The sequence below is a fragment of the Glycine max genome, chromosome 1, assembly GCF_000004515.6.
Source record: "Glycine max cultivar Williams 82 chromosome 1, Glycine_max_v4.0, whole genome shotgun sequence".
Lineage (NCBI taxonomy): Eukaryota > Viridiplantae > Streptophyta > Magnoliopsida > Fabales > Fabaceae > Glycine > Glycine max.
This window is the reverse complement of record NC_016088.4, coordinates 2,387,746-2,413,695: the sequence shown is the minus strand read 5'-3', so window position 1 is coordinate 2,413,695 and position 25,950 is coordinate 2,387,746. Positions and strand designations below refer to the sequence as shown.

Sequence of the window (25,950 nt, the reverse complement as noted above, 5' to 3'; positions counted from 1 at the left end):
TATTTTATTATACCATGAATCATCTTTTTTTTTTCTCTTATGAAGAGGGAAGAAAATAAATACCTTTCTATTAAAGTTAAGGATGAATTTGAAAAAATATTATAAATTTAATGCTATAAATAAGTTAATTAACTTTTTTAATAAACATAAATTAGTATATCTTATAGTTAGGGATAAAAGAGTATAAAGTAATAAACATAAATTTAAGTTTTTTTTCCAAAAAGGCAAAGGACACAATTGTAATTTTTGAGTGTGAACAACAAAATATTTAGAAAATATATTTAATATTTGACTATTATAAATAAATCATTTATTACTTTTAATTTGTGATTTAATCATCATTTAATTTGTAAATTAAAATTTAAAGTGTATTTATAATAATTATGTATAAAAAAGCAGTCACAAAATTTAAATCTTTTATTATATCTTTTAGGTTTAATAACACTTTTGGTTCATTTTATTTTAAGGTTATTTTGTTTTGATACATTAAATTTTAAAAGTTTTATTTTAATCTTTTATATTTTTAAAAATTTTATTTTAATCAAATTTTTTCATTTTTCTGTTTAAAATGTTAATGTTCGGTCAACTTTTAAATTTTGAATTAATTAATCTAACATAATGACGACTAAATATCATCATTATCTTTATGTATCAAACAAAATAATCATGAAAAAAAAATGACATTAAACTAATCTTTTATTATATAAAGTTTTCCAAGAAAATTAAAGGACCTAACCGTAATTTTGACTATGAACAACAAAATATTTAAAAAATATATTTAATGCATGACTGTTATAAATAAATTATTTATTACTTTTAATTCGTGCTTTAATAATCATTTAATTCATTAATTAAATTCAATGTGTATTTATGATAATCATGTATAACAGAACTGAAATTTTAAATTATGTTTAATTATTTATAATTATGTATAACTAATTCACTTATATTGTGCTGAGCTGCTATGTGAAACTCCTCTTGAAACTTTTAGAAAGTAAAATTTTTAAAAACATTATAAGCTTGTTCTTTTAAAGGGAATAGAGTTCAAAGTGAAGAGCCCCTATATGAATCCATTATGATATGATGTAATTGTTGTTGCCCAACTTCTATATTATTTTGTTTCCTATTTCTAAAGAGAGAAAATATTCTTTTAGAAAAAAAATATTATAGAAAATGAATCTATTTAATAAATGAGAGAAAGATATTTATTATTTTGATTGAAAGTGAATCTATTAATCCAAACAATAATAATAATAATTAATTTGAAAGAATAATTAGAAATAACTATTAATCTAAATTAGGTAAAATTTAGTAATTAATTACTCTTATTAATATTGCACAAGTTAGAAAAACCAAAAAAAAATGCATTTGAAAGTAATTATATATTCTTTTATATTTTGGTGCAAAAAATGTCCTCATGTATTTCTTATATATAGAACTCGAATAGTAATGTTTACATTAATCACCTTGCATGTTTGCAAGGTAAAGTACACAGACACAGTTAATGAAAGTTCATGATAAATTTAGCTTGAATTTAACATAATTTTATTATTATTTTAATGTATTTTGAGTTTTGAATTAATTGTTTTTGTAAGTACTAATTATGTTTCGCAAAACTAGTTGGAAACTAAAAATTTAACGGGTAGTTAAAAGTAGTTAAAAAATGTAAAATGATAAAAATAAACTTATTTATAAGATATTTATATATGAACTTATTTATAAAATATATTGAGATGTTATAATTATAATTTTTTAATTAATTCTAAATTCTTATAATTTTCATAGATAAATTATTTTTATTACATTTTTAGTTTCAATTATTACATTTTTTTCATATTATAAATTCTACTATTAATCTTATACTATATCTTAAAATATTAGAAACTAGTAAAAAATATTAAAAATTAGCTAAAATGATTTGATGAACATAATCATACTATTTTTATGTAAAAACTATTCCTCTCATCATTGTAAGAAAAATAAATATTTCAATTATAATAATCATAGACTTAGAATTTTTAAATAGGGTATCGAATTTAAATCATGTGAATAAAAAATACATAATCACTTTAAGAGACTATTAATAGTGGACAATCAAATTTTTCAACAAAAATTAAGTAATAGCATATGGTGATCCATATCTAACATTTGACCTTTTAGTGTGAATTTGTAAATATATTATACAGTCGGATAATAGTTGTTCGGGTAACATGGCATGGCAATTAAGTAAGGCATGGTGTGGTCTTGTTACGGTTTGCAGAAATGTGTTGTGTACACGAGTTTTTGTTTGATAGTGTGTTTCTGAGATGGTGGCTTGCAAGAGCCACGCACGAAGGATAATGAGGTTGAGGATTATAAAAGCCGGAGGAGGCGAGTTTTAAACTAACTTCAATTATCAAATGAACATCAAGTAAAAAATAAGCCTTTGGACTCAAATTCTTTGGATTGATTACTGATAAACAAAACTGCAATACAAAAAAAAAATACCGAGATAATTACAACTAAATACAATAACGAGCACACAGAATAACAATCGTACATAATGCACATGCAAGCTACTCAAGGCATAGTGTAAAAATTTCATAAACATCTTTCGATTTAAAAGGTCATGTTCTCACATCTTTTAGTGCACCCCCTTTTTCAAGCTCACTGACCATATCTTTAAGTGACGGAACCTTCATAGCCAAGGTCCTATATAATCTAGAATACCGTGCTCGAGTTCCATCTGCAGTCCTTGCCAGGGCAAGCAAGCTTAGAGCCTCAGGTAGTTCAGCAAATACTTGCTTCATTTCCTCCAAGCTCATATTTTCCAAAATGGACGGCCTTGGGGCAACCCTCACAATCTCGCCGCCTTTAGGTTCCTTAACTCGAGCCTCGGCTTTAATGATTAGTTCTGAATTTGAGTTTGCTCCACATTTAATTATAAATGGTGAGGTATTACCCGTATTGAATTGAAGGACGTTCCACTGTGCCACATCAGTTCCAGATCCAGAGCCTGTATCCGTTGATGGCTTGCGAGAATGTGATAGATTTTGAATGCGGTCATCTTCTTCAGGAATTGACTGCATCATAAAAGAGGGATTAGGAATCCCAAAACTCAATTAAGGTCAGGCTCAGACACAGATTCAGATGCCAGAAATGCTGAGACAGGAGCATTTCAAATTGTTTTCATCCGTTCATTCCCTTAGTTTTCTTTCTTTTCTTTTCCTTTTGGGTACAACATTTATTAAGTATTTACACGGGTTATAATCCCAGTTGGCTGAGCAAAAAATTTAGTTAACAATAATTTTAAAAAGTAAAGGAAATAGTCAAATACAGGGAAAAGAACAGATAAATTTTGAACAGCATAGATGTTTTTTTTAAAAAATACAACAGAGTAAATAAATGGTAATGTTTAATATGAAAGATATGTTTTTTTCCCCAGAGCAATTGAAGTGAATTGTAGTTAACAGAGTATGCCAACAAAGTTCAAAGCATATTCAGATTCCTTCATAACTCAGGATACAATCTAGCCATACAGAGCAATAATTTGCTTACCTCAACTTTTCTGCGGGCATCTGCAATGTACCTCTGAGCACATGGATGATCAATTTCAAGAAGTGAAGGCATTTGTTCTGTCAGTTTATCAAGAGAACCGAGCACTGTTCCTTTCTTACTTTTCTGGATGGTGTTCACAGTAGAAAGTCGAGTTATATCCTGTTCAAATTATATCTTAATTGAGTATTTCCTATAGAACACTGAAGTTTCAAAAAACATATTTCAATAAGAAAAAAGAAACCACCTTGACTTGCTTCAATATTCTATCAAGTGAAACGAGAGATGCTAATCGTGCATCCTCGGCAGCAGTAGAAGGATTTTGAACAGGCGAACTACCATTTTCCAATGTCAGCAAAGCTACATCACTTCTCATTTGTTGTAAAATCTGAAAATAATTAGAAAGTCAATGTCAGGACTCAGGACATGATAAATAGACATTCACTTATACTATGAAAATAAACCATCTGCTTCCTTCTTTAATTGCTATTCAAAACTTAATCTACCACTAACATTGCAAAGGTACAAGTCTGACAAATTGCCAGAACATTCATTTAACATTGTATGTTACTGGAAAATTATCCCTCCTTTAGTTGCCTATTTTGTTGCTCAGTATGAACTATAGTAATCAATTTTAATAAATTGAAGCCCAAGACTACTTAGCTGACTTTAGTTCCTTTTGAGTTCAGCAGGTCATAACTGGTGTTGTCTATAGTATTAGTATATACAACAAATGAGAAGGAGTACATGTTCCATTTACATCTTCCTAATTAGACAAAGATGGCTCTCTAGAAGTGCTGAATAAGACTGGGCAAACAGAGTAGAATCAACAAAATTATAAAAAGAGATTTTACAATATTTGTATGGTACTTTAACTTCCTCTTATCAAAGCAATTTCTAAGTATCATGTGAAAATATTTCAAAAAAATAAAAAAGATGCATAACAATAACATGTTATAATGTTATCTTAAAATTTCCCATGCAATCTCTGTATAAACTAGTGCAATGACAAAACCATCAACTCATGACAGAACTCTAGACATATGCAAATACAAGTTTATAGTTCACACTATTACATGCATGCTTAAGATATGTGGGAAAGTATCCCCAATTTAGGTAAAAAAACATTTTCTGTTTAGGAGCTGTATATATAATTAGGTTTTGACTTCGTATCATTTTCCTAATTTCCTAGTTTCACTACTTTCCTAGTTTCCAAATATCAGTTCATATAATTAATCATGTTGTGGATTTACCACAGGCAACTCAGAAATCCTTTGATCCATCTAAAGTCAAACAAAAAGTACCTTTCTTCTTTTGTGATCAACAGATTCTAGAGCTGAACGCAACTTCGCAACTTGTGCTGCATCTTCAGCTTCTTCTGTTGCCAAGGTACCAACAATATCCTGATAAGCCAATGTTAGGAAAACAAGGATCAACACATAATTTAACACGTGAAAATCAATTAAACATGGCATTTCCCTCATTTTTTTTGGTTTATGATATGCATCCAAACCACTAAATGCAATCAAGTAAACCAGACAAATGTAACTAGCCATAGATTTTTTTTTTGCTCAGCAAACATAGATATGATATATTAATAATGAGTACCAGTGGTACTGAAGTAACAATATTTTAGGGGCCAGCTGGTTCCTATGATTATTAGTAGGAACAAAGCCAGCACCACAGCACCCTGCTACCTAACCCGTGCTACAAAAATCCTAGCTGAATAGAAGATTTGAAAATGTAAGGAAAGCAATTAGGTGATTTGTAACTAGCCATAGATGGTAATGAACAACTCACAAATGTAGCAAAGCAATTAGGTGATTTGAATAGAAGATTTGAAAATGTAAGGAGTATTTTGGTTATATTCCTAGCTGATGTGGGATATCTTAACACAACCCAATCACAGCAAGGAATGGACATTTGAGACATTAAGTTTCTATAAGACTAAGCATTGTGGGTGGCCTAACATCAATATAGGATAGGGTTTGATATCATCGCTATTGGAAATGAAGTAATGAACTGAGTCCAACACAACACCAAAGGCTAGCTCAAGGTAAGAGGATTGCTCAAGCCTTATAAGGAGTTTGTTAAAATAAAAAAAAGGTCTTATAAGGAGTACTTTGGCAATATTTCTAGCCAATGTAGGACACCTTAACAGCATTATTGCAAAATTTTGTGCAGTAGTTTTTTTAGCTAGCACCAAGTTTAGATGGAAAGTTAAGTCTGAGATGAGATAGTTAAAGAAAATAACTGCCTAGAAGAAAATACTTCATCTAACTAAAGCTTCCCAATTGACAATCTCTTTGTGCATCCAATAAAAACACTCCTTTGGAGTAAACATTAGCTAAATATGAAAACAAAGTTAAGAAAAGCACATTATCCAATATTGGTGCCAATGTAAGTGGGCAAAGTCTAGCATATTCATGAATGCATCAAACACAATGAGCATAACTAGTAAGAGCACCATCTCTCTCAACACAGTCCCAAGTTGAACATGGTTTCTTCCAGTAATCAAGAACATTGAATAGCATTCATTTTGAATAATCATTCAAGACAGACAGATTTAAGATGAAGTGTACCTTTAAGTGCTGCAGTTGAGAAGTATAGACACGTTTTGAATATTCAAATAAAAGTTGGCCAAGGGCATCAGTTTGGGGAGGCAGAGCACTGCCAAGTCCAGCCATCCAACCATCCATAATTGCAGTTGAAATAAGCTCCAACTGACCAGTTGTCCCCCCTGGTGCATCATTTCCCATAACAGATAGAAAATCAAACTTCTCTGCAAGCCAGGATCTAATTTGGCGCTGCAGCTCTCCTGCTGGGGTATGTACAAATAGTGCAGCAAGAGCCTTGTTTCCAATTGCAAAATTTTTTGCTTCCTCACTAATTTCCCTAAGCTTTCCCCCAGTTACTTGCTGTCTCCAGGTTTCCTACAAAATTTATTTAAAATTAAAAAAACAAGGAAACACACGCATACATAATCCATCCCGCAAATAGGTACAAAGATGATAGTAAGAAAGGATCACTAGGAAATACCGGATTTTTAATGATTTTCAAAATTCAAAAGAAAGACATGAGAAACAAAATCCTGCTCAATAGTTTTCTACCACATCTAACCAGAACTATTTGTTGAATCAAAGAGATTAAAAACTTGAAGACTAGTCTAAGGATCTTTTGGATTTAATAATTTTACAATGTCAAACAAGTTGACATTTGTATTGGATGTTTTTAGACTAGGCATGTTGAGTATTTTAGACTTAGTTCTCTTATCCATGCTTAGTAGAAATCAATTACAAAGTGTTAGAACAAGTAACAAAACTCACTTCTCTTGAAATTTGGCAAGAATCGTCGAATTAATTGATTACAACTTCAGTAATTGATTACCTAAGCCAGTTTCAGCAAAAGGAAATCTTTGTGGCTCGAGATAATCGATTACCACATTTAGTAATCGATTAGATTGTGTGTGGAAACTTTAAGAGCTCTCTGTAAAACGAGATAATTGATTAAAACGTTTTTTGGAAATAAAGAACAAGAGGGATTTGAACAAATTAATCGATTACCACATTTGATAATCGACTAAATCAGATTTATTTGTTAAAATTATAAATACCCTCATTTGTTCTTTCTCATTAGTGACTCTTGATTTGATCTTATCTTCTGAAAAACACTTTCTGAGAGCCATCTAAGGGAACCAATCTACATTTCAACAAGAGATTCGTATTGATCAAGATTCATTCATTCTTCATCATGATTTGATAATCAAAGGAAGAGTTTGAAGATGTTGTGATTTACACATCAAGGTGTATTCAATCTAATTTCAAATTCTTTATAGATTCTGACCTTGATTAGAGTTATCAAGGGTTTGTGTGAGTTAATAGGGTTTCAATCAACTCCTGATCCTTCTCTTGTAGGGTTCAAGAGAAGAGTAGAATTTTTAGGAAATTACATGTACATAGTGTTTGTACTTGGTTTTTTATTTGGAAGTTTTAAGGGGTCTTAGAACAATTGGATTTAGGTCCTCTTGAGGATTGAACCAATATAAATTCTGAGTGTGATTCTCTCTTTCTCTAAACCTTTGTTTTGTTAATCAATCTTGGTAACGGAATTGATGTGAAAGGGCCATAAAACTCTGTTTTCTAAGGTTTTTGAATATATTGATTTTTTGTGTTGTTGATCTTTCTTCAACAAGTCTTTTGAGAAAACCTTGATTTGTAAAAGAGTATTGATTTTAATTTAATTGAATTAAGAAATTAAGCGGTAAGGTTTTCGAAAGAATCTATTCAACCCCTCCCCCCTTCTAAATTCCCGGTTATTCCAACAATATTAAAGGATAATATTATTACCTCATCAATCCCACGTATCTTCAACACAACAGATGAAAATTTGGATTTCTTTTCTGGCTTTAGACTCACTTTAAATCCCTGGATCTGCTCATCAACATATTGCATAGAAGATCTTCCAGGACTGCTTGCTCGGCTAGAACTTCTACTGGGTCCAGCGTTGGCCTTTTCAAGAAAGCACTCAACTGACAATACCTTCCAATCCAATGTGCAAGATTTACTAAATTAGAAAGGGTATGCCCGCCATATTCAATAGAACAACACTATATGCACCCTAACACAGGAAAAAGAAAGAAAGATACTCTACCTTAATGGATTGCAACTCTGTGGATCTAGCAAGCAAAGATCTTATATGCAAGATTCTAACACGGGAAACAAGCATGGTATCCATTACTCGCCTTGGTTCCATTTTACGAATAAATGAGAAAACAGCATCTCTAATTTCAGCAAGTATTTCATGTTCTCTGGAGGCACCAGCTTTGATGACAGCAGCCAGAACCTGCGACCATTATGAACAATGACTGTAAAATCTATCCTGCAAACAGAAGCTATTAGGGTGGCTTGTATTTAACATTGTCTGTCATGCAAGAGCCTCCTGGGATTGAAGCATGGATACACACAAGCACACCTTACCTTATGCTGAAATTCAAGTTATTTATCAAGAATAGGGGCACAAAGGAACAAACCCTAGACCACTTGGCCATGAGGTTTGACCTCTGATACCATGTCATGAACCAACTATTTCAAAAGCTTAGCAATCAGGAGAAGGCTAATGAATGGTTTTATATCTAACTTCCTGAAATGGCTTCATGCTGTATTTGATTTGGTCTAGGCACTTCATAAAGATGCGGACCAATTGATAAGTTCCAGACCTCTATGGGTAAGCCTCTTAAGGTTTATATCTGCTGGCTCAAATATCCAGGGCCCACTTAGAGAGTTACAGGGAGAGAGTATGTTACCGAGTCTGTTATATAGGATGAAAAAAATTGTGTGTGGTGGGGGGGGGGGGGGGGGGGAGTATGATATTGCTGTCATTGGAGTCTAGAGTAAACACTGACTTAAAAGGGGGTTTGCCTCTTATTTTCTCTTGTACTGGTGCCTTATTTCAGAAATACAAATACAATTTCAGATTTCTCTTTAGCAAGTTCCTATCACTAATCAACATCAAACATATATTTTTTAAGGGTGTCTATGCTCTTACATTTTTGTAGGTGAAACAATTAAAAGGGATTTAGAGGTCAATAGTTTGTGTATAGACATGATTTACAGAAAAACTTTATGGCATTGTTTGATTCCATGTACAAACCTCACTTAGTGAGAAAATACTAGATTGTTGTTGTCTAAACTCTTACATTTGATATGGGATAAAGTTGTGTTTATGGCCTGTCTTTCATGATCTGCACATGGTTGGTTCAAAGGAATTTGTACTACCGATATGCAAAGAAATTGAAGAGCTTTTTAGCATTTTTCAGCAACTTTATCTCGCAGTTTTCATTTATTTTCTTTTCTAGGATGATATTTAATGTCCCACAAGATACACTTTTCCTCTCTCTTTAGTAATATGTTGCCACAAATTGACTGATAACCATCAGAAAACTATAACGAATCAAGCTTCTATACATTTTCAAACTGAATAAAGAGCAAACATTGTCTAAGGCCCACACTGAGGCAACCAATGCGGAATTCGTAATTTGAACAAGGAAAAACAACCCGAAAGACTTGATATAAAAATCAAAAGAACAATGTTGCACATAAACTACAATTTATCTATGTTTATTAAACTGAACCCAAAACACTCAAGACCCATACCAGCATCAAAAGCTTGTTCGCACCATCAGAAATGGCAGCGAGTCCTTCATATTGATCAGGATTAAAGTCATTCAGGGCAGCAGTAAGATATTCACCAGCAGGGGTAGTCTTAACTTTCTCGGAATCAGACTTAACTAAAGCAACAGTGCCATCATTCTTATCTGTCATCAAAGAAGAAGGAAGAACATCCAGAGAACGAGCTCTCGCAGTGGTGCTGGTGCCATTCCTGTTTGAATATAACGAGAATAAAGCCAATATCCATATGCTTAAAAACAAAATATAACAGCAGAGAGCTCTAGATACCATGTAGAAACTCTAGAGAGGAAAAAAGAGATTTGTATATTGACCTTAGAAAATATTACAAAGGCTACTGAGATCTCTTACAAGAACAATATTTATACTGCTGAGATTCAGTTGTAACTGAAGACTAACTAAAGCTAACTGTCAACTGACTACAGTTAAAAAACTAAATAGAGTTAGTTACTCATTTACACTTACAAACTGCAAAACATAGGACATACAGTAAAATTATACCTTCCCCTATTTTGAGGCTGAACATTAACTGCTCCCCCAGATAATGGACTTGACAGCTGAAAATAAATTGAAAATCTTAAAACAGCAGAAACACCACTTTGACAGCCTAGAAGCATGCAATACAAATAATAGTCAAAGTACTTTAGATTCTTCCATCTATCCCTTCTATATTTTATCATATATTGCTGATAGCCTGATTGAAGAAAAGAAAGTATATATGATGAAACAATATTTAAGAATTCCTGTGGTTAGAGCCACACAGACAGAAGCTAGTTTACTTTATTAAGTAAAAAATTCTTTGCAATAAAAGTTATATTTCCAACTACTTTGTTGCACAGTTCTTTTAATGCGTACACAATCCATCAAAACAATGCAAAAGAATTATGATTTAGGAATCACACAGACACAGATATGGATGTCCAATTTATCTTAAATTTGGTATGCATGATCATTATCACGATATGACAATATTCAACAGTTGAATTAGTGAAATTAGTAACCTATATAAAGCTACTCAACAACATAAGTGTACAAGACTCAACTATTAGAGTATATGGAGCCCACCAATACATAGATATTTAATCTAATATTTGACATTTACATACATTTCAAAAGGTATATAATATTTAATGTAAAGTAGTTGAATGAAGTACCAATTAATTTTAAAACTCCATGAAAATTTATAAACCTGATCTACCTTCTGAACATAGTTCAGTGATTGATTGATAAAACTCTAATATTTATAAATAGTTAAGAACTGGAGTGAGTTAAAAACTTATTCTTGATGTAAATGGACCCCCACCATTACAGACACATAATGAATGATAACTTGGGAACAGTAACTCCAGTAAAAAATAAAATTTGCCTACCTGAGGTGATCCAGCCAGAGATGCTTTCTCAGTCAATTTATCAAATAATTTCTCATTTTCTACATGCAACCTCTGCAAAACATTGAAATGAGTTCCTCACCAGGATAAAATGAAACTAATGTAAGCATGCAATAATTCAACACATTTGAAGAACTCAACAAAATAAATATTCAGAACTTATGGCATGGCACATTTTGATACACAGGAACCATATTCAGGGATTTCTTATTCAATCTTTTACAATCTAGAAGGTTCACAAGACAAGCAAACCAGAATTCACGTAATCATAAAAAAAAAAAAATTGTACATTGAGATATCTTTGTTGCAATTTCTTAGAATGTGGGTTTAGGTCTAACTCAACCCTAAAAGCTAGCTCGTGGTGTGAGGGTTGTCCCCCACTTATATATTCTCTCTTTGCCTTATCTCTAGCCTATATGTGGGGTTTGGGTTTACCACCTCACGCCCAACACTTTTGGGCTTGGTGTGTGGATGACATGGTAGGTGGCCCATTTAATGGGTCTAAGGTAGGCTCTGATACTATCTTAGAATGTGGGTTTGAGCCTAATTCAACCCCAAAAGCTAGCTCATGGGATGAGGATTATCCCCCACTTATATATTCTATCTTTATCTTATCTCTAGCCAATGTGGGACTTGGATTTTTCCCAATATAGTTATAGAATTTCCCCTTTTTCACCACATATATTAAGATGGTTGGCAAGGATTTCAACATGAGCAACCCAAGAATAAGGAGTCGCTCTCACTTGACCAAAGGGCCATTGGTTTGCTAAATCTTTCCTCAATTAAATAAATGACTACGAAAAAATTAACCAGAACATTGCATAAAGAAGTGAAAATCAATAACCACAATCCAATAGGAAACAACAATTGGAAGAATACTAAAATCAGACAGAAAATTGACAAGTATTAGACCTCAATCAGAGCATCGCGTTTCTTGAGTTCCTCTTCCAGTTTCTTGGTTACTGCAGACGAATCCGTGCCATCCCCCGTTGTCCTGGGATTAGATAGAGTTCCAGACAGAGTTTCTGGGCCAACATTTGACCCAGTGTTGCTGGACTTAAGGGCTTCATTGAGTTGTATTTCAAGGCTTCCAATTTTAGCCTGTATCAGAGGATAAAAAGACATTACATACATTATCAAGCAAGCACAAACAAAGTTGGTCACATGCATCTAAGATCACAGTTGCTATAAAGCAAAGCTAAGGTGGCATGCCATGGTCTGCAGTGCCATGCCTCAGACTAGGGCATGTGATAGATGGATGGCACACTTGTAGTTGTAGTGCTACCACCAGCAATATGACAGACTTACCATTAGCAAGTAGCAACCACTATATGTACTAACTGGAAACATGTAATATGGCAAGATGATTAGTTATGGCTTTGCTGAATTGCATACTAAGGATGATCCTGCTATGTCATTATTTAGAACATTACATACAAAGCATTATATTTTTAACAACTTAAATTGCTATCAGGAAACAGCAGCAAAATATAAATTTGTGAGAAAATGAGAAAGGAAAATTTTCTGAATGTGCTTGAGTGCTTTTTCCACCAAGCAGAATGGGCTTTCTTTTTATTCAAGGGTATTACAAAAATAATTAATGCTAAAACAATTTACAAGAGAACAATTAAAATACCACTAATTCCTAAGATGCATGGAACCTAGCTATACCAAGTATCTTGGCTATTTGAAAAAATAAACATTAAAGAAGCTCTCATCTCATAAAATATTCCTATCTCCAACAAAATTATTAAAGAAAATGAACAAGATAAAACAGTCACAAATTACCCATTAAACACTATATGTAAACTACAAAATATTAACCTGCAAACTTTGGATGGTTGAATCACGCTGTTGTATCAGCAAATTTTGCTCTTGTTCTAACTGTAACATATGAGCAACTTGATTTCTAAGCTGAGCATTTTGTTCTTTCTCTACCTTATAATTATCGGCCAGCAAAATATGCTCTGACTGCAGAAAATAAAGCAATGATGTTGCTCACTGGCAAGCCTTCTGTTTAAAGCTAACAATCAAGTGTTGTAGCACAGTGTGAATGTTCAGAAAAGGTGGACATCAGACATATCTTCATCATCTTGTACAACATGTTTACATCTCTCCAAACAAAGGCACATATGACATCAACTCTTTCAAACAAGAGACAGAATAGGAAAAAAGTGAAAGAACAGCATCAAATTGAGATACTAAGCAGTCAAATAGTATGTATCTCTAAAATTTAAAGGAACATCACTTGACACAAAAACTTCACTCTTCACAATGTAGGAACACAGGGACAATAGCAAGAAAATATAGCATATTTGATATTCCTGCACACTGATGAGAGGAGAAAAACATTGCTGATTAGCTGCAGTTTGATTTCTATCAGATCCATGCAGACAACTGGATCATTTGACTGAACATTTGCCTCAAATCCAAGCTAAAATTTGATATCAGAAAATGCTAGAACAGACATTATAGAACATTAGATTGAATTTAACCACTAAAGAAAATTACTTAAATGCTGTATAAACTTTCTCCTTCTGCTCACTGCAAGAAAAGATCACAGAACTACCTTATGAATTAACACTATTAAAGCATGTCATGTAGATAAACAGAATTGTCAAACCACTTAGTAACATGTCACTACATATGACAGTAAAATTAAGCCCAACACAATAAACAGCCAAACCTTTAAATCTGTCTGCAGTGCAGAAGAAACTTTCCATGCCTTCTGTACTTCATTGAAGAGTAGAGCACACTGATCATTTGCATCTTTAAGTGCTTGCTTAAGTCTCAGACCGTCTTGTTTCAGATATTGGATTTCTTTTTCCTTCTCATATAACTCCTTACGTGCATCATTTGCCTATAAAAACCATCACAACTTAAATCTGGAATATATATAGTAAATTTGTAATCTTTTAAGTGAGTCAAAATTACCACCATTTTTTTTAAGAAAGAGATAGAAAACTGAGTAAAATTAAACTTCCTATGAACACAGAGATTATATAAGAAAAAATATAACAAAATCCAAGCAATTTCTCAGTTACACTGCAAAAGAATCAATCTTACATATCCAAGTAACTTTGTATTAAACTTGAAAACACTGTTTGAAATTTGAATTGAGTAAAAGGAGTGGTTCAATGCAAAATCAACATTATATCCATATACATAATATGCATGAGTAATATTTTTAACTGCTTCCCATAAAATACGGTTGAAAATGAAAAGCAAATCAAAAGTAGAAGACTATCTTTTGCAAAGGGGTAATGGGGTTATGGAAGAACTTACAACATCTCTCCACTTCTTAATTGTATCTCGGTTTCCGAGGCTTAATACAGAATTTCGAGCTCTGGCAGAGAAATTGAGGGACAGTAATGTCTCAGATAAATTTGAAGAATTTGGACACACATTTACAATCATCAGGGTTTTTGAACTCCCACCTAAAACATCAAAGAAAAATTACAATAAAAATGTTATCATATATCTAATGAGACCAAGCAGAAATAATTGAATTCCTAGTCATATATATAAAAAATTACATTGAGTCGATAAGAAGTAATCCTTTGTTAAATAAAAATTCAAAGGTTAAATTAAATTTTGGTCCCTATAGTTTCCTTTCACTTTCATCCCCTTAGTTTTTTCTTTTCAAATCAGTCCTCAGCCTTAAAATTCCAAGTGTTTTCAAAATAACCCACACTATTATAACACAGTTTCTTAACTGAGTGTTTCTTTATCAAATAGATGTTTCTTTATGTGCTTTTTTTATTCTGTAAAACAACCTCCACAGATGCTCCGTCATTCTAGTAGGAGCTCCTGCAGATACTCTCAACTCTTCTGAGTATGTGCTGTTACGTTCAGCAGGTACACATTTAGATGCTTCTTTTTTTTAAGGTTGATACGTCCAGTAGGGACCAAATTGATGTTGTTATAATGGAAAATGGCGGAAGGGACTATTTTAAAAATGTTTATAAGTGAGGAAAAATAAAAATAATAATGTTATGTATTAAATTGAAAATGGATGGATACTGTAGGGGCTAAAGTTTTAAGTTTACCTAATTCATAACTGACAAACAGATAACAAAAAATGCTAACTGAAAATGTATGTATGCTTCAATACTCTTCCAAAATAAACTAGAAAACTAACAGACAATGAAATGGAATCAAAACAAGACAGATGCCACTTGATGTTGAGCAGGTTTGGATTAATTGTAACAACAATCCAATTAGAAAATGAGGAACTACAGCAAAAACTAGGCAGAGTATCTAAATATTAATTAGATAATATAATAGCATGCAAAAGTCACACCAAACATGCAAAAACATGCTAGCATTTTAAGAGACACTTACAATTTTCTCTTGTCATTTTTTACAAACAGATGTGACCATAAGCTTATAATAAAAAAAAGATGGAATAAAAATAATACCAAGTGAATCTGCAAATAGTTTTGTTAGCATCGAGTTTTCATAAGGAATAGCATCCTTTTTTGATGTCAAAGAAGATAAAACATCTCCCAACCTGTAAAGACATTTTCAAATGCAGCAAGAAGTAAGACACAGAAAATTCCAACAAATAAATGGTCCTCATTCCTCACACTCAATTGGTTAAAAACTTCAATATGAAAGAAAAAAGGAAGTTCATAGTTCGTGAATTTAGCAAGGAGAAATCAGATCAGATAATATTACAATTTTGTGGATTTAAACCAGTACTAACTAATTTGTGATTCAAAATAGTATGCCAAACAGGTCTAGATACCTAGTACAGGTATGACACTGTATAATTCTCAATCTAAGGGGTTTTAGGCTCAGTCATCTGCTTTTTGGGATCCATTGTTCTCAATGATGGATGTCGAAATATGGCAGAAGGCCATAATTCCGCCATATAAACACACCATTGCGGCCTATGGCGTTTGGCAAAAAATCTGTCATGGTGCCACCATTTAACAACAATGTAGGGATCACACCATAGTCATGTAATATTTTATTTCTTTTATGTTCATTGCACTCTAACCCTCCTAGAGAGCCGGATAAATCGAAGACCCTAGCCTCAGATTTGAGATCAGCAATTTTATGGATCTAGATTGTGATTTTTGAACATGATGAATTATAAATCAAGCAAAGTCAATTTGTTATTTATAAGGAGATAACAAAAAATCAGGTGACAACAATATAAATTAAATGCATTATTTACAAGTGTTGCCTAACAGCCAGTCCCAACTAGCCATAGGAGGCCCAACTATCTACATCTGTGTTCCCGGAGCAAATCAGAGATAACAAGAAATCAGTTGCCAAAATTAGTACCATTTACACCTGGGAATGAAAACTGACAAACCACCAAAAATCGAGAACAGAGAGAATACTGAAAGAGCATTGACATTTGATATTAACTCACATGGGTGGACAAAGAATACCTGATGACTATAATCTAATAAAACATAAAGTTGACAGTGAAGAAAAATGTAAGGAATTAAAAAATAATAATAAAATAAACATACGCTGAAAGTGTCTTCATAACATGAAGCATATCTGTGACACGCTCACCACTATCATCTTCTGTTATCAAACATTCACTTCCAGCCAAATCAACCAAAGAGAGCTTGCTATATGAGTTTTCACCGGTGACCAAATTGTTATAAAATATGTGTATTGTAACAACCCTGACAATACAAGGCATGAAACAAAATTCACTTATCTGAATTAGTGTATGATATGCATTGTGCAGAAAACATCTACTCACACAAAATAGATGAGCACAAATATCAAAACAGTAACAACCATGATAATCTTTCTGACACAACATTATCATGGCGGTGATAAATTTGAAAAAACATAAAGACATAATCAAACTAATGGGTATTGCTGCTTAATAAGCCCTTTTTTTTCTTTCATTTTTCAGTCCTCAATATTTTCTGCTTCCTTTTGTTACTTTTTAATATAAAAAATACTATATGTAAAAGCAAAAATAATAGTTGAAAAAAAAATCTTTAGCATATTATATTATATTGTATCCTATAATGCAAACTCTGATCTGAGCATTGACATCACCAGCTCCATTGCAGAATGTATGCTATCAATAGAAATCTATGATGCAACATCAAACATCAAACATAAAGCCAATTCCCAATATAACCATGCATAATATAGGCAGAGATCATACAAATGAGAAACATTAATCTTTAATGGATTATTTCCTCGACTCTGAAATGCAGCTTTCAAAACCCTAGAAAAGTCCAGAGGGTTATCAACTTTTTCCTGCATTAGTTCTATGAAGTATTCAGGTGATCCAAAACACAGTTTAGGCAAGCTTTTCCCTGACTCCAAAAGCAGATCCCTTATCTGTAAGCACATAAAAAGAGACAATGAAAACCTTTATTATCTTAAGTCAACCCAAACCAGGAAGCAAATTATAGACCCACCAGAAAGGGTCACAAAGTAAGTGAAAAGAAAAGGAGACCTGTTCATTATACAGCTCAAAAACAGTAATGCAGAATGTACATTGAGAAGTAGCAGTTGTGTCCGAGTTGGACAAATCAAACAGCTCCTCAAAACAACGAGCATATAAACCCCTATCATAGCTTGATCCTTCCTGAGAACAATGAATGAACATTGCAGATGCAAATTATCAGGCATTACAGACTCAAGAAGTTAAAGAAAATGTATAAATAAGGAAATATGCACACAGTGAAAGACAGAAAGAACAACCATAGTGCGTGTCTTTCCAGAATGTGTTTGTTCATATGCAAATAAGGAAATATTATATCCATCCAAAGCTGATTATCAGGCATTACAGACTCAAGAAGTTAAAGAAAATGTATAAATAATAAAGTTCACATCCACAGGATAGGCATTTCAATTTCAAATCAACACTAAATTCTAGAGCCTCATTCAAATATCTATTTATTTTGAAAGAGTGGGATAACAATCAGCACACACACAGTGAAAGACAGAAAGAACAACCATAGTGTGTGTCTTTCCAGAATGTGTTTGTCCGTATGCAAATAAGGAAATATTATATCCATCCAAAGCTGATTGCACCATTGGCTGAACATCACTGAACAAGTCAGCTGCAAACGTAAAATAAGAGGTAAGATATTAAAGAGCAAATCAGACCATTAGCAGGGTTTGAAGTTGGAACCCCCTCCCCAGTCGCTCCCCCCAAAAATAGTAACATAAAATGGAGCCATTTTACCCTGTCCAACATGAGGTCCATAAACTCTGTCAAATTCAAATTCTTTCTTGGAGTTAGACAAGGATTCATCTCCGGTATTTACACGGATGGTATAATCATCTGGGAATTCAACAATTGAGGGACCTTCATCTTCAAATAATGGCCTAGTACGGCAGAATACCTTTATGTTTCCTGCAAATAATAGAACCATATCTAACAGCTAGATAGATCTTTCCAGCTCAGCAAAACATGCATTTGAATATGCTTAAGGATAGACAGGCCATGTAGTTAACAAGCTTAAGTTCCAGTTAACGTATATTATGTTATATTACATATTATACAAACAGTACCATTGAGGGATGAAAAAAATGTCAATAAAAGAAGCTAATAGTAAAGGAACTACATATAGCAATCACCTTTAGATGTCAATAAGTCATTGAACAATTTCTTCTTCTCATTGATCACAGAAGACATTCTTGCCTCAGTTTCAAGGGCAACTTGATCTGGCATTCACAGATGCAGCACAAAATTCAAAATTTAAAAATAGAAAACCATCAGCATAATGGCTTAACAAGAAAAGATATGTTGGTGTAGGTATATTCAAATTTCACATAACTGCAAGTACTTCAAGAAATTAATGCATCTGGATATACATTCAATACATTTATCATTGTTGCTCAGAACATCAGATTTATAAATGTCTCATGCCTACATGAAACTAAACACATCTCAGATAAAACTAATACAAGCCATGTTTGGTATGATTTGAACATTTCAGAAAGAAGTTTTTTTTTCATTTAATTTTCTGCTCCTCTAAAACATCTCAGAAAATTCAATTAGTTAAGGGAGAAAAAAGGGAAGCAGAGAGAGAAAGAAGGCAAGAAGATGAGAGTGGAAAGGAGGGAATAGTCTGGGCCTCCCGAATGCCTATGTTACCTGCATTTTCCAAATTGTCTTGTTATTCTGAGGAATTCAAAATTTCATATACAGATTTGTGTACATAGGCTTATGTTATTTGATAACTGCTAAATATGAGTTGTTTTTTATAATAAAAATATAATGAAAATATCTTTAAAAATATTTATTTAGCAGTTATTTTTGGCTTAAATGTTAGGAATTGATATTTTTCTTATTTATGGCTTGCAGATATGAAAAGGAGGGGTTAAAAGTCAAAAAGATGTAGAAAATATCAAAAATATGAATAAGGAAGATTTTTGGCATCAGGCTCAAGTTCACTCTAGCAACTATAAGAAGGAAGTCAAGCCAAGGAGAAAAGACACACCGAGTCTCATAGCACTTTAATACACACCTAAAGCCTGAGAACTCTCCCTTAGGAAATTCTTTCTTCTCTCATCATTTTCTATTCCCTTTTTTCATCCCTTCTCTTCCATCAGTTCCTAAACTCATTTTCAAGTGTAAGGTCCCTTATGCCTATTAGAGACTAAACCCTTAGTTATAGTCTGACAGACCTAAAAAATCAAAAGATGTATTGTACACTTCACATTTATCAATGCAAACACGTATTTTTTTTCCTATTATCATTTGTTACTTTTAATTTCATGCATCATTCATCCTTACATCATCTTTGGGGATTAGGTATTCGACAGAGGATAATGCTTAATAGAAATACAAGGAAGGTCTTGCATGCATCAGTTTTAGAAATTAATCGCTCGACAGAGGGTAATTTCTAATAGAATTAAAAGGAAGGGGTATCTTAATAAAATCATTGTTAGACATAGAGTGATTGCATTATGCCTATGCATCAAAGCAAACATCTAAAATTAGAACTTCATGCATCTAGTGAATCTTTGCAAAGACATTTGGGAGATAGATAGGTAAAATAGGTTTGTCATTGTAAGACATCAAGGGCAAGTATTCTAATAGATGTAAGTAAGAAAAATTCACCTAATTGACAAAGAAAAATCTCAATGAATACATCTTAGGCAAACAAGGCATGCTAGGTCCTAGCATTCTCATCTCATTGAATTTCCTATTATTATCTTTTGTCTTCTATTTAATATCTATTATTTTAGTTAGTGTTTCTTTTAACTCATCTTTTATCTTATCTTTTTCCTCTTATAAATTGAAAATTATCTAACGCAAGTACAAAACAAAGTCTCTGTAGAAATTGACACTCGGATTTCCGAGTTTTTATTACTTGGACATTTGGTATACTTGCCAAACTATTAACACTATTAATATCACATTGTCATGCTGATCTCATCAGCAGCAAAGCTATAACAAATAATACTATCTAGCTAACAGTTTTGGTTCCAGTTCTTATACATTATATATAGTAGAGCTTATTTAAATGAACTCTGCTTAAATAATCGCTTATTTAAGTTTTTATCCAAACATAGTCTCAAGTGACCCAATAAACCAAAATAATAAACAGTAAAAAAGACAAATACCAAAACTAGTTGCATATCTAAAGAACCACAAGTCAAGACAAATTAGTGCTACCTAACTTGTGGGTTTTCTCTGCAAGAACACCAAGATATCGTGTAACTCGGTCAAGTTTTGCATTTGAATATTCTTGAAGTTCACTTGCTTCTTGTCTTAACTGCAGGTAGTCGTTTCTAGCAAGCTGTGCAAATTACCTGATGTAATTGTTAACACAGGTCTAAAAAAAAATTTGCATGATCCACAAAAATCAGCTAGGACACCACGCCACATAAAAAACATAAATTCCAACCAACTTGACTAGCTTGAACTTGTAAGAATGTAAAATAGCTTTAAATAGTATAAAAGATACTCCAGAAAAACACATCTTCTAATCATCCTTTTCATTGGTACATGGCAGCATGGAGTTCTGAATCTAATACCTACCAGGCTACCACAAGTGGCTCCAACTCCCCATCAATCCAATACTACTAAAAGTATTTTAAAAAATAATAAGAATTTACCCTCTCCAACCATGTTTAATATACTATAATCATGGATTGTGTAAGAATCATCTTTACTTATATTTGTTTGACACCATATATGTGCATAAATAAATTTCTCTTAAATTCTATACACAAAATTATGTAATCCAAAACTAGACCTTTTTAATGAAACTTTTTCAGAAGAGGATAACTTATACTCTGTTTTACATAACAATAATCCTTTTTCTCTGTTTGCACATAAAATCTTCAAATCCCCAAAATTAGCTGAGTTTGATCCTATATGTTACCTTCCAGAGTTCTTGATATTAGTCTAACAGCCTCTCCCAACATGCCTACCATCTAAATTCATAATTTTGAAACTGAAAGACCACACTCATTTTTTCCTTCTTCATAACAGAACCACCAAGTACTAATGCACCAAAATTATGACAAGTTGAAATATCCCAGTTAAGTAAAGTTCACTCAAGAATCATAGAGAATTTATGCCCACACTGGTGTTTTCAGAAAGGAGAAATGCCAAAACTTCAATCAATCAAACAGATCAACATGACTGCTCCGACTATGTATTCTAAATTGCTCTGATTACCACTTATTAGTTAGCAAATTGTATGGCTAAAAGTTAGAAAAGTAATCCATAGACTCTGATGGCATGCTATTGCTAGCTAATGAGAGAAATAATTACTCATTTTTCTACAATTGTTAAGGGAACAAAAAAACATCAATCTAACAATTTGGTTTTGTCTTATGTTCATAGTAACAAATAAACAAATTGTGCCTAATTCAAATAAAGAGTGTTCACAGCATTGTTCTTAGGAAAAATGTTACTGATATATATATATATATATATATATATATATATATATATATATATATATATATATATGCACGCATGTTTAGAAAATAAACATTTTTTTAACAATTTCCTAAAAGAGCTAATAAAAAAATACCAATTATTTTTCCAAAAAAATCCCAACAAAACATGCAAGGATATGAAGTGTTCAAAAATAATTTATACTAGAAGCAGGGTAAATTTGGGCACTACTAGATATAAGTAGGAAAAAGTTATGTATATATACTTTTGGATAAACAACATCTCTTTTTACTATTTGAAAATACTCTAAAGTTTGCTTTTGCCTTGCTTAAAAATGCACCGACTAGCTTGAAACTAATTTTATGAACATATTTTTTTACATTGTCTATCACTTACATTTATATTAGACAAGTAATTGTTTCCAATAAAAACTTAAATACTTAGTATTTTCAAATGTCGCCACTGATTGAGAAGATATTTTAACCTCCTGACTCTAAGAAATCCAATGCAGATTTCGAAGGCATAAGGCACATAGAAGCCAAGCATGCACCTTAGTTCAAAACCACAAGTAATTTTTTTCAATAAAAACTTAAATAGTTAGTATTTTCAAATGTCTGGGTCCGCCGCTGATTGAGAAGATATTTTAACCTCCTGACTGTTAGAAATCCAATGCAGATTTTGAAGACATAAGGCACATAGAAGCCAAGCTTGCACCTTAGTTCAAAACCATGCAATAAACCTAGCACAAAATGAAAACAATTGGCATTTTCAAATCTGGAATTTTAATTAATGCTAAATGAACCTAATTTATATATTCACAACCAACTGCTGTGAGAATTTACCAGCTATGACTATGTTCTCAACACTCTGTACGCCATTTCAATAAGGACAGTGAACCCCTTCTTTCCTCACATTCCTCTCTGTATACTCTATCTTAACTAATGCTGACTGTACCTGGAGTCTTCAAATCGGGAATCTTAATTAAGCAATTGGCATTTTCAAATCTGGAATCTTAGTTAATGCTGATTAAACCTGATTGTTATAGTATTCAAGCAACCGCTGTGAGAAACTACCATCTAGGACTATGTTCTAAACACTCTGATTCACCAGTTTCTACAAGGACAGTGAATCCCTTCTTAACTCACATTCCCCTCTGTATACTCTTTATTGTTGCCCAACACAACACTAACAGCTTTCAGCTGGATGAGGAAACCGTTAAGGCAACAATAAAAAAAAGTACACCTGGCTCTCTTACACAGAGACAAATTTTGGAAAATGAAAAATCATTATGCAGGTAATTCTTCTTTCTTTCGTGAACACAGCATATTTTTTTTGTTTTATTTTTATTTTCTGAAACATGAAGGAACAAAAAATTGTTCAACGCCTCCACCTTAGCAGACAATTTCCTCAACTGCAAGTTAAATTCTCTTCAGATTCCAAAATCTAATTCACAGTCAAATCCTCGCCACTAACAGTCACTGAAATTCGCCAAAAAAAAATAATCCAAAACGAAGCATATAAAACCGAAGCGGAAGCAGAAACCACTATAAGCACTCTCACCGAAATAGCTCAAAACCAAAATTTCAGTTTCAGCTAGCGAATTCGAAAGAAGAAGAACGCGATACACGTGGAAATGAAAACGCATTACCTTAACCTTTTCTCTTAATCCCTCAACTTTGGAAGCCAAGGAATGCGGAGGAACCAAGGAGGAGGTGGAGTTTCTCCTCGCCAACGGCACAGTAGGTTTCTGATCGTTTTGCTCCGGCGAAGGCGACTTCCACGGCTCGAAGCCGGCGACGTCCCAGCTCCAACGGTTTCCCTGCTCCGCCATTGCCGTTGCCGCGAAACCCTCTCAGATTTCCACTCCCTCTCCTTCGAAATCAAAACGGAAGAATGCAACGGAATAATTATTATTAATATTAATATTAATATAATTAATAAGAATTTTTAAAAAAAATTAAAAAAATGGAAAAGAAAACAGCTTTTTGGTTTCTATCACATCATTACAGTACGGTACTGGTTGTGCCTGTAATAATAACATAGTGAGGAAGCGGGCTGTTTGTTCGGTTTTTGAGCGCCAGCATACCGCGTCGTTTTAAGTAAAAATTGTGTTTTGAGTTGACACTGTTATTGGGCTCTTTCGGCCCAGCAAATATTGTTCAAGCTGGAAATTTTCTTCCTGCAAGCATGAGAAAACTAAAAATACTCTTATGTATAATTTATATAGATTATCAACCAGTATTGAATTTATGGATTGTTAAAAATTATCAATGGGTATGATGTATATGAATTGTCAATGATCATCAATCTATATGAATCTTACGAATTATCAATATGTATGAATCATTATGTAAACTTATGTGTATTAAATATATATTAGAAATTTTAGTATTATACATAGTGATATTAATTATTTTTTAATATAATTGATTTATTAGTTTAGTTGGTTAGAACATTGAGCTAATAATATGAAAGTCATTTATTTGATACGGATTAAAATTTATATGATTGATGCGAATTGACTATCCACATGAGTTTTATGGATTGATAATTCACAATTTAAATAAGTTATACATAATAATATTTTTTATTTTCTCAAAATACACTGTATGTAAAAAAATCCCTCCAAATTTCTCCACGCTCCGTGGATTGGACTTGTTAGGTTCTAGCTGCAATAAAAAAATATATTACTAACAAAGATTTTACATTTTTTTTAATAATGTACTATATCACCATAAATCACGGATATAAAGAAATGGAAGAAATATATGGTAATAAAAAGCACGTTATGTTTTTCCAAGTTAGCTCAAATTACGAGACACAAATTGTAAATGTGCAAATTTAATTTCTTAACATTACAATGTGTTTCATTTTTCTTTATCATTTGTTATCCCACATTCCCTTCTTTTTAAGACTTGTTTACGAGTTCTAAGAAGAAAGCCTTTAACGAATTATCAGATGTGCCGTGATTATTATATTGGGTTGATCGATGTGCAACACTGTAATGAGACAAAGCCAGCTAACTTAACTTTGCCAAAAATACATCCCATAATAATATCATATCTTACCTTCATCCCGACATGGCCTGTGTTTTACGCCCACTATTCGTTTTATCGTCATAAAATTTTACAGCCTCAATGAAAATTTGCGATAGTATTCACTATAAATGAATCGTAACAAAAGTCTATCATAGCAAATTAGTAATATTTGAGAATAAGACTAACTAGTTTTTTTTTTTTTCGATATATTTATGACTAACTAGTTAAACATTGTTTATCATCAAACGAATAATTACGTTAATCTCATTACAAAAAATAATAAATTACTTTTTTTTTACTGCAATTATAAATTACTTAGGAAGTTATATTATATAATTCATATATATATTGATACATATCTTTGATACTTAGGTATAAAAAAAACTACATGAGTATTCTTTGATAACGATTTGAAAATTAAATTTCACATGAACTTCCTTTTAAACAATTAAATAACTAGTTTATTGTACATACATCTATGTCTAATATTATGTGGCATCATTTTACCACCAAAATATAAGCTTATATAATAAGTTTCTTCTTTCATAGTTTTTCAACATTTTGGCCTTTAAAGAATTAATTAATTGAAAATACTCATTTTGATTCGCTATTTAGCTGGTTGGATCAATATACAAATAATTTATTGCATTAAGTACTACAAAATTTTATTTTTTCTATAGTTTTAAAATAAAAATAATTTAGATTATGTAAATTATCTCTAATATATTTCATTTTTTTCAAATTAAGTTATGTAAATCATACTTTTTACAATGACTGATGAGTTTGTGTAATTTATTTATTTATTGTTAAAACACATACACATTATTATATATTACTTTTTTTTCTCTACTTTCAGTTTTCTTCTCGTCATAATCAGTGAGGCATAAGGAATATCGTAAACGATTAATGGTATTTATATAATAAAGTTTTATAATAACTTCCTA

The 25,950-nt window shown here is 32.2% G+C and overlaps 1 protein-coding gene across 5 annotated transcripts; it reads right to left on the bottom strand.

Annotated features, from left to right (window-relative positions):
* Positions 1-2,424: 2,424 nt before the first annotated feature.
* Positions 2,425-23,992, bottom strand: LOC100790504 (kinesin-like protein KIN-14B). 5 transcript variants are annotated; one of them, XM_006572945.4, is made up of 23 exons: positions 23,617-23,992; positions 20,733-20,856; positions 18,686-18,772; positions 18,291-18,461; positions 18,059-18,165; positions 17,556-17,687; positions 17,259-17,437; positions 16,597-16,758; positions 15,529-15,620; positions 14,393-14,544; positions 13,794-13,967; positions 12,932-13,078; positions 12,020-12,208; positions 11,090-11,161; positions 10,221-10,276; positions 9,687-9,912; positions 8,185-8,376; positions 7,881-8,072; positions 6,117-6,467; positions 4,839-4,937; positions 3,782-3,922; positions 3,538-3,660; positions 2,425-3,062 (listed from the first exon to the last, which is right to left on the bottom strand). In XM_006572945.4, the coding sequence occupies exons 1-23, from the start codon at positions 23,797-23,799 to the stop codon at positions 2,607-2,609; spliced, it is 3,807 nt and encodes a 1,268-aa protein (XP_006573008.1). In that variant the 5' UTR covers positions 23,800-23,992; the 3' UTR covers positions 2,425-2,606. The 5 variants fall into 5 exon arrangements, with proteins under 5 accessions (XP_006573008.1, XP_003517699.1, XP_014624521.1 ...); XM_003517651.5 differs by having other exon boundaries at positions 3,538-3,696; positions 23,617-23,991; XM_014769035.2 differs by having other exon boundaries at positions 3,538-3,696; positions 20,738-20,856; positions 23,617-23,755.
* Between the last annotated feature and the right edge of the window lie 1,958 nt (positions 23,993-25,950).

What these genes read in the sequence shown, in the direction of transcription:
- LOC100790504 (XM_003517651.5), bottom strand. Translation starts at nt 23,799, where the DNA reads ATGGCGGAGCAGGGAAACCGTTGGAGCTGGGACGTCGCCGGCTTCGAG. An exon ending in AGAGAAAACCCACAAGTTAG is followed by an intron (nt 18,773 to 20,732) that starts GTAGCACTAATT and finishes TGTGAATGCCAG; the next exon opens with ATCAAGTTGCCCTTGAAACT. An exon ending in CGAACAAGCTTTTGATGCTG is followed by an intron (nt 8,377 to 9,686) that starts GTATGGGTCTTG and finishes TAATGGTCGCAG; the next exon opens with GTTCTGGCTGCTGTCATCAA.